This window comes from Artibeus jamaicensis, unplaced genomic scaffold, assembly GCF_021234435.1.
Source record: "Artibeus jamaicensis isolate MK-2021 breed Jamaican fruit bat unplaced genomic scaffold, CSHL_Jam_final contig_233, whole genome shotgun sequence".
Lineage (NCBI taxonomy): Eukaryota > Metazoa > Chordata > Mammalia > Chiroptera > Phyllostomidae > Artibeus > Artibeus jamaicensis.
In genome coordinates this window covers 30,125,242-30,138,211 of record NW_026521486.1, presented here as the reverse complement: position 1 = coordinate 30,138,211, position 12,970 = coordinate 30,125,242, and the positions used below count along the sequence as shown (strand labels likewise).

At 36.3% G+C, this 12,970-nt stretch overlaps 1 protein-coding gene across 6 annotated transcripts in view; it reads right to left on the bottom strand.

The window, feature by feature from the left end:
• Positions 1-12,970, bottom strand: part of PLEKHA5 (pleckstrin homology domain containing A5) — a 202,495-nt gene that overhangs the window by 23,008 nt on the left and 166,517 nt on the right. For 5 of the 6 annotated variants that reach the window (XM_037136575.2, XM_037136576.2, XM_037136574.2 and 2 more), the window contains 3 exons: positions 5,697-5,759; positions 3,883-3,963; positions 3,600-3,749 (listed from right to left, as the gene is read on the bottom strand). In XM_037136575.2, the coding sequence (XP_036992470.2) occupies positions 3,600-3,749; positions 3,883-3,963; positions 5,697-5,759 (294 nt within the window). Of the gene's footprint in view, positions 1-3,599; positions 3,750-3,882; positions 3,964-5,696; positions 5,760-6,267; positions 6,304-10,700; positions 10,782-12,970 lie in introns of all 6 variants that reach the window. The other variant, XM_037136583.2, reaches the window with a different exon arrangement.

The window sequence follows — 12,970 nt, the reverse complement described above, 5'->3', positions numbered from 1 at the left end:
TAAAAGAAACCAAAATTAGAAAAAAATTCTTATTTTTAAATTATTAGTATGTAACCGTTTGAAACTATTTTTAATTACAACCCCTTCCTCCCCCTCCATTCCCTTGCTACTTATTTGTTGAAGAAAATGGACCCCCTTTTCTGTGGAATTTCTCCTATTCTAGATTTTGCTCATTGAATTCCTATGGTATTGCTTAGCATGCTCTTCTGCTTCCTTTATTTCCTATAAGTTTGTACTTATATACGGAGGCTTCCCGAAGATTCAGATTTGATTTTTGGCAAACATGCCAACATCGGGAAGTGTTGCCAAGTACATTCTAGTGCAGGACACCGGGAGATGTACCACCTCTGGCTGTCTCTTTCTGGGGAATGAGGTTTTGTAATTATGAAATAACCAGAAAATTTAAAATATGTCTCAAAATCTTTCCAAGGACGTTCCATGACATTTCATGGATGTCGACACGTCAACTACAAGGAATCACTGTGCCGTAACCACGATTCTCAGAGGCTCTTTAATCCACTGAAAGCAACCACATGACGCCACACAGTGTAAGCTTCTCCCCAAGGTGGTTCATTTACCCTGCTTCCGTGCCCCTTTGAGTGTACAATTCGAAACCTGGTTTACCCTTGGTAGCCCCAAATCTCCATTTACTCACGGTCCTCCTATCTACTGCAGCATACAGCTTAGAGTACAAGTAAGTTTAATGGAAATCTGTATATAACACTCACTCACTACATAACCCTGGGAAGTCTACGTCTCAGTTTTCGCTTTTAACACACTAATAATAGTACCCACATCTAAGGGGTATTATGTGGATTAAGTGCATGTATAGCACTTATAATGGAACCTGGTGCCTAATAACTGCTTCATAACTATTCATGATTATTACTATTATTTTACAGTGAATAAATGCTTAAGACTTCACATGAGTCAGGATGATTGGGGGCCTTTATATTTGCTTTCTGATGTCTGAAATTCCAATTTCAGACTTTTGATTAAGAAAATTTCAAGTTCCATAAAGTACATGGGCCTGCACAGCGAAGTGGAACAGAAAGTACAGAAGCCCTAGAATTAAGTCCTTGACTTAGGTGTTGACTCTGCTCCTCATCAGTTATGTCACCTCGGCAAGCCTCTCACTGGGAAATTCTGAAACATTCTACACATTTTCTCAGAGTCCTCAGTGGAATCAAAAATCCTATTGCCCACAGTGGTAGCCAACTCAGCAGTGAAACCTTCATCAGCTTTTCCCTCACTCTGTCTCACTGTCCACACTCCTGTGCTTGTTCCTTAATCACCTCCCCAAAAGGCTTTCTGGACCCAGTTCATCTCAGGCTCTGCTTGCAGAACAGAACCCAAATGGAGAGAGTTACACACTGAAAAATTTTCAGGTAGAACTGTTTCAATAAGCTTTCTCTCTAATCGGGTTTAGATAAACTGGAGGCCAGGGCAGAACACAAAGGCACTATGTGCTTAAAGCAGGTGGGTGTGTTGGATGGATGGGGCTTATGGAGAGGAAAGGTGGTTTCACGTACTAAATAAAACATAAAGGGAACGATGCTTTACGTGTTTACCTTGTGTTAATCCTGGTTTTATGTACTTCAGTGGCCAACCAGGTGAGGGGATGTTCTCTGAAGCCAAGCTTTGATCTAGGGGTGCCCTGATGTTACACCGCTGGTGTTACTGTCTCTCCCACACCTCAGGACTTGGTTTGAACCAGTGCCCTCCCCGAATCAACTGTGAGAGAATCAGCGGACTCCTCTAAGATTCGGCTTGCATAATAAATCTATTCAACGTCCACTGAGTACCCAACATGTGCCCAAATGCTATGCATCATTTGTAGCCTTGAGCTGCAAATGTGAGTAAGTTCACATAAAGACATGAATAACATAGTTTGTATTCTATCAGCAAGATATGTCTTAGAAGAACATACTGAGGGTTTGTAATGATCACTGAGTAATGCTGAAGGTAAAAAAAAAAAAAAAACTCAGGAAAGTAATTATATCGATAACAACCAGAAAATGGGACACTCAGATCCATGTAGATCTAAGTCTTCAGCACTATGGTCAGAAGATACGGATTTTTCTTCTGGGCATAGCATTTATTAGCTTTGTATTGCTGGGCAAGTCGCTTAGTTCGTTCATAAAATTTTTTACAAGATTTTATGTATTCATTTTTAGCAAGAGGGAAAGAGAGGAAGAAAGAGAGGGAGAGAAACATCGATGTGAGAAACCTTGACCATCTGTTGCTGGCACATGCCCTGACCAGGACTCCAACTGGCTGCTTTCTGCTTTGTGGGATGACACCCAATCAATGGAGCCACACAAGTCAGGGCTCATTCATCACATTTTTATTTTATTTTTTAGAAAAGATTTTATTTATTTTCAGAGAGAAGGGGAGAGAAACATTAATGTGTGGTTGCCTTTCGAGCACCCCCTACTGGGGACCTGGCTGGCAACCCAGGCATGTGCCCTGACTAGGAGTCAAACCGGTGACCCTTCAATCCACTGAGGCCACTCCAGCCAGGATTCATCATCTTTTTAATGCACATCTTATAATGCCAGATGCCAGAGCTACAAAGATGAATGAGATTTGGTTCTGAATTCAAGGAGATAACAACTGAAAGGATATTAACGCTTTAAAAAAATCTATAAACATCACAGTGTAAGAGACTAAATGAGGTGATTTAACTATTTCAAAATCAGGGATAGGAATATTACATATAAAGTATGTAAGAATCATAAAATCTAAGTTTTGATTTATTTAAAACCATGCTATATTCCTTTAGAAATAGCTCATGTTTGGAATATTATTTTAGTGTTTAGAATTGAGAAGCTGTGTTGAGATTCTGGTATTTTGCCAGCTTGGAAAGATCTCGCTTAGTTAAGCATTAATGCCTGTGGACCTTCTGAAAAGGTAGCTGCCCCCCAAGAGCTCACTGAAGCCACAGACAAGGGTGTGTTAGCAATTTTCTTAAAACAGGTGGCTTTTGCGAGGATCTGTCTTTCAAAGGGCTGCTTGGGCAGGTGCTCGTACTATGTTTTGAGATGACTGCATCACAGGATCTGAAGCCGACTGTTTAAACTCATGAAGCAATTTATGAACTCTAAATCTAATCCCAAGTGACTCTATATAGTGACATGACTGAGGGTTAAAAGGTTCTGCTAATTACATTTCTCACTCAAACCTATCATCTAAACTTAGATCACGCCGCAGCTATGAAACTTCATGTTGACAGCTTCTTAAAAGCGTTTCACAGGTGCCTTTTATTGAGAGGGTTGGTTAAGTGAACCTAATAACCACCTTCTCAAAATGATCCTAACTCCCGTAAAATCCAAATAATATTTATTTTCCTAATATAATAAAGTTTAACATATTTAAGAGTTTTTCGCTTGCATTATGTATTAATAGGAGTGTCTCTTGTAAAACAGCTATTTGACAAAAAAGTAAAATGCCTAAGTAGAGAAATAAAGACCACTCTTTATTTTTGACATTATTAACAAATTAATTTCTTTTTATACTAAAGAACAACCCTAAAGATCGCGCCATTGAACAGAAATATAAAACTGCGTAATATTTCAGCGAGTCTTTCCGCTACTTACAGCAGTGGCGCGAGACAGCTCTCGGCAGGTGCTGAGCAGGCCGTTCTGTAAGTCGTCCCTCTGCAGCACCACAGTCTGAACCGCTGCAGGGTTGTCTGCATTCATTTCTATCTCCTGGCTCGCCGACAGCAAGGCTTGCTCAAGCGTGTACTGTTATAATAAAAATAATTACATTTAATGTTCCGCATCATCAAATTAATTCTTTTTTACTTCAGTTATCAGTGGCCTGATAATCATCATATCAAGTAACATCAGTTGCAGATAATAAACATGATTATCCTACCTTCTCCTTGTGGAGCTGCTGAAGTTTCTCTTCCAGAGCATGTACCACTTTATCTTGTTCACACAGACGGCTTAGCTTGGCCTAGGTTAGAAGGAGAAATGGTTTTTTGTTAGCAAACTTTTTAAATTGGAGAGTGGTTAGTTATCACGTCTGTAAGTGGAGGTGACTGTAACCAGAAAACACATTTAAAACAGCTGTGGAATACCTAATTATGTCAGTGAGTAAAATAAAAATATAAATATAGCCTAAAGATAGAATGCTTCAAAAACATGCACATTAAGTGCAAGTTTTTCAGCCATACTACTGAACCTACGTAATTCAAAATAGCCTTAGTAATCAAGCAGTCGCGTGCTTTAAACAAATCACTTCAACATGGTTAAGATTTCCCCCCTACAAACTGCTGAATGGTTAAGTGATATATGCAGACCTTCGTTAAAACTCCAAGTAGATTGTGTTTTTCTATTCTTAAAGTTATGCCTATGTTTGTAGGAAAAAATATTAACAAAAGATTCCTTCTAATTTCAATAATACAAATAAAAATACTGCTAGTGGAAAAAATCACTCAGTAGTTTTAACGTTTTAAATTCATGGTACTACCTCATTTTTTAAATTATGAAAATATGAATATACTCTAATAAAATTTCAATACTATAATAAACCAGTTCTCCATATGTCTGAAAATAAAAACCTAGCCAAACTGTAAATATATCTTGAATTTTACTGCATAAGGACAAGTCAGGAAGAAATAGGAGATTTTACTTCCTTTGCCATTTATCTATTGAAGTAACTACATTATCTTTGGTAGATACAACTCAAGCCACACCAGGTGGAATACGGTGGTCTGCCCTCACCCATGGGGCATAGGTTCCAAGACCCCCAGTGGATGCTGAAACCACAGAGAGTACCAAACCCTATGTATACTTTGTTCTTCCCCCTGCACATACGTACACATGCACTTTACAGCTTCACTGAATTGACAGCATCACTACTCTTTAGCTTTGGGGCCGTTACTAAAATAAGGGTTACTTGCACATAAGCACTGTGATATCAAAACATTCAATCCCGGTAACTGAGAAGTGTACAAAGTGACCATGAGTAGCTGGGGCGGGTATGCAGCGGGGAGGAGATTCGGGACAAAGGGACGAGTCACCTCTCAGGCAAGACAGGTGGGATGGCATGAGATTTCATTGTAATACTTGGATTGGGGTGGAATTTAAGAGTTATGAGTGGTTTATTTCTAAATATTCCGCTTAACATTGCGGACCATGGTTGGCTGCAGGTCACTGAAACGGCACAAAGAATACCAGAGGAGAGAAGACTGCTGTGTACTGACATGAAAAAGAGGTGCAACTCAATGAACAAAACCAGGGGACATGCGGGAAGATGAGATGTAAGGAAGAATGCTTAACAAGTCACCAACCCAAAATAGGATTACGAAACACTAAATTTAAAAGTAAAAAAGGAAGAAGTGATGAAATTCCTAGAGGCTGATATTTTCTCCAAAAGATTGAGACTATTTTACTTTGTCTCCGGCCCGATACAATTTTTAATAAAATGGTCTTTTACTTTCATTTGTGTGACTCTTAGTATATTCAACTGCTAACTATGGGGGTGAGGGTGGGCAGAGAATCGACTGGGGAGTTAGCATTTAACTGGATCTAAGTGCGAAACTGAAAATGCGGATTTATTGGATATCCTTTTGGAGGGCAGAGGGGGGAGGGCAGAGGGGGGAGGGCAGTTTCTGTCGTGCTCCTCCACCGGGTTTCAGCAGGAAACACAACAGCACGGACAATATCCGACACACGGGAACTCACATCAATATCGACTTCGTCGGGTCGGTATTTGTACAATGTGCCCCTGCATTCATCTTGCGACAGCTACAAGAAAAAACGGCATAAAGTGACTTTAAGATTAATATCTAAGGATGCATTTATTTAGTCTATAGTTAACATTTTAGATTTATATTAATAAAAATGGGATTTTAATGATGCTTATATTTCAAGAGTTTAATTCAAACACAGATCACTACAAAAATAGGAAAATATTTAACAGCGATACAATATGCAGGGTACATTAAGAACGATGTTAACTTCAGCTTATCAAACAAAATAATAAGCTGGTCAAACAAAATTATACAGCACCTCACATTTTCCATTTGCAAGACACACATTTTAATGAAAATTGACAAAATACAATCGTAGTAACTGCACTGAATCAAATATTTGGATCAGGCGTATTCCAACAGTCAAAACTGTCCTTCACAGCATACACATAACCACACAGCTGTGTATGTGTACACTTCAATGTCGACACATCTTAGTACAATTTTACTAACAAAGCCTGTAACATATCGCATACATATACATAATATATAAACACACATACACAATATAGACTTATCTGGTTCTTCTGTCTTAAGAACTAAAAGATAATGGAGGAAAAGTATGGGTTTAATTGAAAAAGAGGAAAAGCATTCAAAACCTCAAAACTGAAAGCCCATGTTACTATAAATTATGGATAGTCAAATTTCATAAAAAGCTTGTATGTGTTCATTGACAGCACATTTGGTTTATTATGTTGTAAAGAATGATTATTCAGTGTATTTAAAATATCCTTTCTTCAGCTTATTCCAAACTTGTCTTTTGGCCGAACAAACCCTCGCTCCTGCAGACTGGGCTCACCGGGGTCTCACTAGCCGCCCCGTCTGTCGTTACACCACAGACCTCACCAGGGCCTCTGCAGGTGGCACTTCACAACCCCTCCTGTTTTTTGACTTTATACTGACTGCTGAGAATAACAAACACATAGTAGGAAAATTGTAATAGGGGCTCACTGCATGTTTACTGATTATACACTTTTTCACAAAGTGGGGATGGGCATAGTGTATCCCAACTACATTCTAGATTAGAAAATTGTACTTGATATATATACATGCAAATGTGTAATAGGAACATATAAGTTGTAACTCCATATGCCCCTTCTTTAAAAAAACTGTGTGACAGTTACATTTGTAGAAGGAGGCATAATTTAAACAGCAGATAATTTTGAGGGAATCTAGAAATATGGGAATCAGTTAAGTTAAACACGTAAGCATTCCAAACATACAAAAATAAACCCTGGAATTCCGAGTTTCATTTCAAGACATGACTTCCATGTACCTCATGCAAATGAGCCTGTAACTGTTTAAGCACGTGATTATTAACTGTAAAACTTTCATAGAAACAAACGTCACATGAAAAATGAATTTAATGACAAAAGTCAGAATACTTGTGCACTATTTTAAAATAAAGATCACTGAATGTGTTCTCAGGGGTGTCAATTATTCTCTGTTAAAACACCCAGTCCAAGAAAAGAATTCACACTCCTATCTGAAAAAAAAAAGTAATGAAAAATAAATTTTAAGTGCTTAGATCCATGATAAAAATTGTAAAATGACAAAATCAAATTTTCTCATTTATTAGAAAGATATAAAGTCATTAGCTACTAAATGTCCAAATATACCTTGCTTATTTAATATTTAAAGTTAAATATAAAACAGCTTTACTAAACTACGACATGTGTAACTTGACCATAACTAGTGGGCAGTGCCACACCTAAATTGAAATATGAATTGTATCCTATATCTCAGGTTCAACAGAAAAAAGACTAGTAATTTAAAATAAAAATTTAGTAATCTGTAATAAATATTAAGGTATTGGTATAATTTAGGGAATCTAAACTGTATATTCATTTTCACTATCAGTTGGCATATTGTAAAAAAGACAACACGTACTATATAGTTAGAATTTTACAGTGACATATCTTTATAGATATGTATTATTTACCCAAGTTAAATTTTGTTGTAGCTTAATTTTTAGTGCCACTAAAAATTTATAAAAACCTTTTATCCAATTATTCAATATAGATATTCATTACTAGATACCAGCTAATAAAAATGTTAAAATAATCAACCTTGTCCCATACACTGCTTGTATCTGTCAGAAGAGTATAAGAAAACAAGATTATTCTTTAAATAATTAACTTTTAAGCATGGCCTATTTTCATTTACTGATAATTATTACTGAGGCTTTTCTTAATAAAGACATAGTTTATGAAATGGAAATTTCCACCTAGAATCGAAAAAGTAGCTATTTAGTCCTTAATATGAAAATCCTTCTAGTAATTTCATAAATATTGTGATAAACCCAAGTTCCTGATAAAATGTTTCATAGCAACACTTTTTATCCTTTTTCAAATTCATCTTTAGCAAACCTCTCCCCCCCCCCCAAAACACTCTGGGTTTGAAGTACTTCAGCAACACTAGAAAAAGCAAATAAAATGGCTATGTAGAAGTTGGATAATTGGGGAAGTGCATTAGGAAACTTTACTGAATGTGTAAGGGCACGTGCTACATTTTATTTAGACAGTCAGAGCTTTTCAATATGGTATCTAATGACCTTTTCTAAGAACTGACTTGGCATTAGGTTAAAACAAAATTAGTTTATTCATTGAAGTTAAACTTTCTATGGTGCCTCTTTCTAAATATGTGATACACATACACACATTCTCCAAGAAAAAATTCTGGAGAAATTGATAAAATTGGACATTATAGCCTATGTGGACTCAAAAATACTCACAGAGCTGTATTTGTTAATGTTAGTCTGCGTCTTTTAAAGCAATTACTTACCAGGTAATTAATATCCCTGATTAACTATATTCCAAAAATTGGTACCAAAATGTAATTACAAAAGATGGCAGGATGATTAATATATGCAGAGGAATTTTTAAAACTTGATCCTTACTTCTTTGCATTTGTTTGACTTAACTTTAGGTTCTACTTATTTGACTAATTTTAAGATAATTACTGACTAGGTAATTTCTTCTTCTAAGATAATGCAAACATAAAGGTCCTCCAAAAGCAAACCAGAAATGATGTGATTCAGAGTAAGAGGTCATAAGACCTTATATTGTCACTGTATTTTCAGCAAAATTTCAGGACCCATTAATACAGCGTTGTAATTCAATGTCAGAAAAAGCACAACTATGTTCAATATAAAATTAGATAAAGTTCTTCTTTGGATAATAACATGATAAAGGAAACCTGAAGGAAAAAAATCTGATTTTAATTTATGCAAATTTATAAACATATTTTAAGAAATGTGTCTGACTCTTTTATTCATCAACAATGCCCTTCAAAAATTAAATACTTTACCAATTAAAAAAGAAATCACCTGAAAACTCTCCAGATTAAACGGCTCTGAAAGCCAACGTTGATTTGTTTTCCCATCTCACACCCAAGTCATGGCTGTTGATAATTGGACACTCAGAACTTCCTGTTCTATACAGTTTTATTTTTTCAAATATTATTAAGAAAATATATTTACATAAAGCTACTCCTCTTTCAGTATTTAAGGTCCATGATGCAGTAAGAGCGGTCTCCGGTATCTTCACATAAAAAAAACAACTCCAATTAAAACTTTAAGTGTGACTAAGAAATTTCAATCAGCAGGATGTTCGCATCATCAATGCTGGTCAGTAACCAACATAAAAAAGAAAAACACCACACCAAACCGAACAGGAACACCCAAGCTAGCACTCCTATTGAAAATATGCAAAATGCACAATATGAAAACATAACCTACTATAACAAAATGGCTTTGATCTCGTATCAATTTAGCATTATGTAAAATGATAAACTGAGAGCTTTAGACACTGAGAAAGGTTGTTAAGATCCTATAATCAAAAGATTCCATTTTCTTTTGAAAAGTAAAGCTGTTTAACTTTAAATATTGAATATTTTATCTCTTTCTTACAAAATAAAAACTGCACACTCATAAAAGGTACTTAAAATGTTTTGAAAACTGTGCTCGGATATGAGTCACCCTGCCCCCAGCTGCTCCAACCCCACAGCTGCAAGGCGATGACACAGACCCCGAGGCGCCTGATGCAAACCAGGGGCCTTTAAAGCCCGTGTGACCTCAAGGTGCTTTAAAAAAACAAAACAAAAAACAGTTTTACATATTTTCGTCAAAACATATATTCATTTTTCATGTTAGTTAATATCTTCTTTTGTACAATTTAAGTAACTGTAACAGGCCAGAGGCCACAGTAATTTGTGAGAGTGTTGAGGTGGAAGAAGCTGATGTTGCAAAACACACAGCTAAGAACATTTAGACCATGAAATACAAAAAAATTGGGATAGGAATATGTAAAATGACTTCTTTTGCAGATCTGCAGGTTACTCAGGCCCTAAAAGAAAGCCAGTCAACTCACGGTACATATTCTGAGTTAGGGAAAAGAATGAGGAAAGATACGACCTATGTTGGTAACTTCACAAGAATGGGTTTTACCACACCACAGTACAGAAATGAGATTTAAAGAACTCCCACACAAATATAATCTATCCCTAAGAGATTGTGGAGGTTTATTGGGGGGGTCTGCCCCTCAATGGGAAAAAAATCTTCAGTTTTCCCAAAAAATCAGTTTATAATGCTTTTCCAGTTAATCAAAATTAATGGCAATCTACTAAAAATTTTGCAAATGTACTGCAGACCTCCAAGTACATATCAATCAAATACTCTGCACAAGAACTGCAGGCACAAAAACTTCAGGAAAATGGCACACTTAATATTCAACAGCAAAATGTTCAGCAAAGCCATGCTAAGAATACTGCAGCATCTTGAAAAGCGAGGATGAGTTGCATTTTTCCAAATAGACATAAACAAAAAATGGAGTAAGAAAAACACTAATGTCATGAGTAACTCTGAGGGTAAACCAAAACTGTCACTGAGGGGTTTTGCAGATGATAAAGCAGTATCATTCACTGTCCAAGACCTTACTTGCTGGTACAGTTGGGGTCTTAGCGCCGAGTTCTCAATCATTGTGTGAACCATGGTGATAATAGGTTCATTCTCTTTCATCTATTTCAAATCAGGAGGAGCATACAGCAAACGTCAGTTTACAGCATAGCTAGATTTGAAAGACGACACTGTAAATATAGCCTCTACTTGAATAGGTTCCTAATAGTGCAGCTGTTTACATTTTACCCCAAAGTTGCACAGGTCTATCTTATGTAAGTCATTTTGTAACAAACATCAAATGCTGTAAAGTACATTCAAGGTTGTATTAAAAAAGCTCACTAACGACAATATCGCTGCATGTAGGTTTTACTTCATAAATAAAAATCAATGTAATCAAATAATGATTTGGTTATTTCTACATATATCAGAGTAGATGGTAAAGCATTGTGACCCAAAAGGTAAATTAGCTGGTGACAACCAATGAACATAGAAAAGAGAAACGCAGCCTCATTTAATTGATTACTTAATCAGTAGAAAAGCTTAACATGATATTCAGTTCTTTATAAGGCAAATAAAAAATGGTTCTCTACATATACTAAAAATTTTATAATAATCAATATATCTTGTCACTAAGATACTCACATTTCATTAAAGTTAATCTTGACATTTACATATACCCTACTTTGGATTGTCTCACAGTGTAATTAATACCACATGTAGAATTCTTTCACAGATATGCAAACTACAAAGACTTTTTTACTTAGCAAAGACTTAGTGCATCTCCCTAGCTCTTAAAACGGCTGAAGCCATGTCTCACATTTCCAGCTGTGTTGCACTTAATTACTGCCTCGAGAAAAATATTTGTTTTAGCAGGCTCTGGACTCAAGAGTTACAGCATTCAAAAAACAATGACCATGATATATCGAGAGTAAAAGGCCAACAGAGTTTGCTCCATTTGTAAGCAGACAAGTCTTTATCACTGTAATTTGAGACATTTGGTTTACATAATTTCATCCTCCATATGATAGAAAATAAGCACTTCTATCATGGTTAACAAATGATACTTTACTGATTCAGCTATATCTACAACAGAAGTTTACTAATCTTAAGATTAATAAACACATGAGTAAAAAATAAATCTTGAAAACTGTGTATGTAGACAATTTTATTTTCAGCCTAGTTACCAGTGTTTCATGTAAATAAAATTGGTTTTGGTTATCAAATTAGAAATTTCCTGTGACTGGTTTAAACTACTTTTTAAAAGTCTTATTACAAATTTACACATCTACCTATGAGTCAAACTAGAACTTCTACTTATCAGTGGAACTCAAATCTACACATCAGTTAATCTCAAACTTCTTGCCTCCAAGGAGACTGACTGAGGGACCAGGGCATGACCTGTTGTACATGACCTGTCATGCGCACAGGAAACAAATGTGTTGGTATGCAGGACAGAATGGACTTTTTGCAGTGTTGGACAATAATTTATAAGTAGAAAACTACAGATATACTTACTACAAGTAGCCTCAGTCTCTACCTACTTTTGGTATTTTTTTCATTTTAATTTACAAAGCCATCTCGGCTGCACTTGTTATTTTTCAGCAGCACATCGTGGACTTTAGATGGAAGAGTACACGACTCAGAGATTATTGAGGGTGGGGTTGGGGAAGTGGAGGTCAGGAGCACAAGTATTTAAGAAGTAATGGAGATGAGGCAGTATCCAAATATAAAGGACTCTCAAGGTCAAACTGAGATTTCCCATGGAGTTTCATATATCTGGCACTCTAAATGGGCCACTGTGTCCGAAGGGTAGTTCTGTCAACACGGCTCACTCCTTTACGGGAGCTTCCATATGGTACAGATTAATGTTCATACTCCAGGCCTAAAAAACTTACTTAAACATGTATTTAAAAGGAAAAGGGACAATATGATTTCTTTAGAAAGGTAATGAAGCCTGATTTATTAAGTGAAATACTTTGAAAGGTAAACATGCATGTACATATATGGAAGCCCTATATGATTTTAAGATGCCTGTTTAATTTACATATAAAACACCATTAAGCATTAAGTCACTGAGAAGGGATCTTTGCAAAATCAACTGGTTGAGGAACAGAAAAACTAAAATAAAAAATAATATTTAGCCTTGATTGCTGTGGCTCAGCAGATTGAGTGTTGGCCTGCAAACCAAAAGGGTCGTGGTTTGAGTCCCAGTCAGGGCACATGCCTGGGTCTCAGGCCAGGTCCCCAGTTGGGGGCACAAGAGAGACAACCACACGTTGATGTTTATCTTCCCTTCTTTTTCCCTTCCT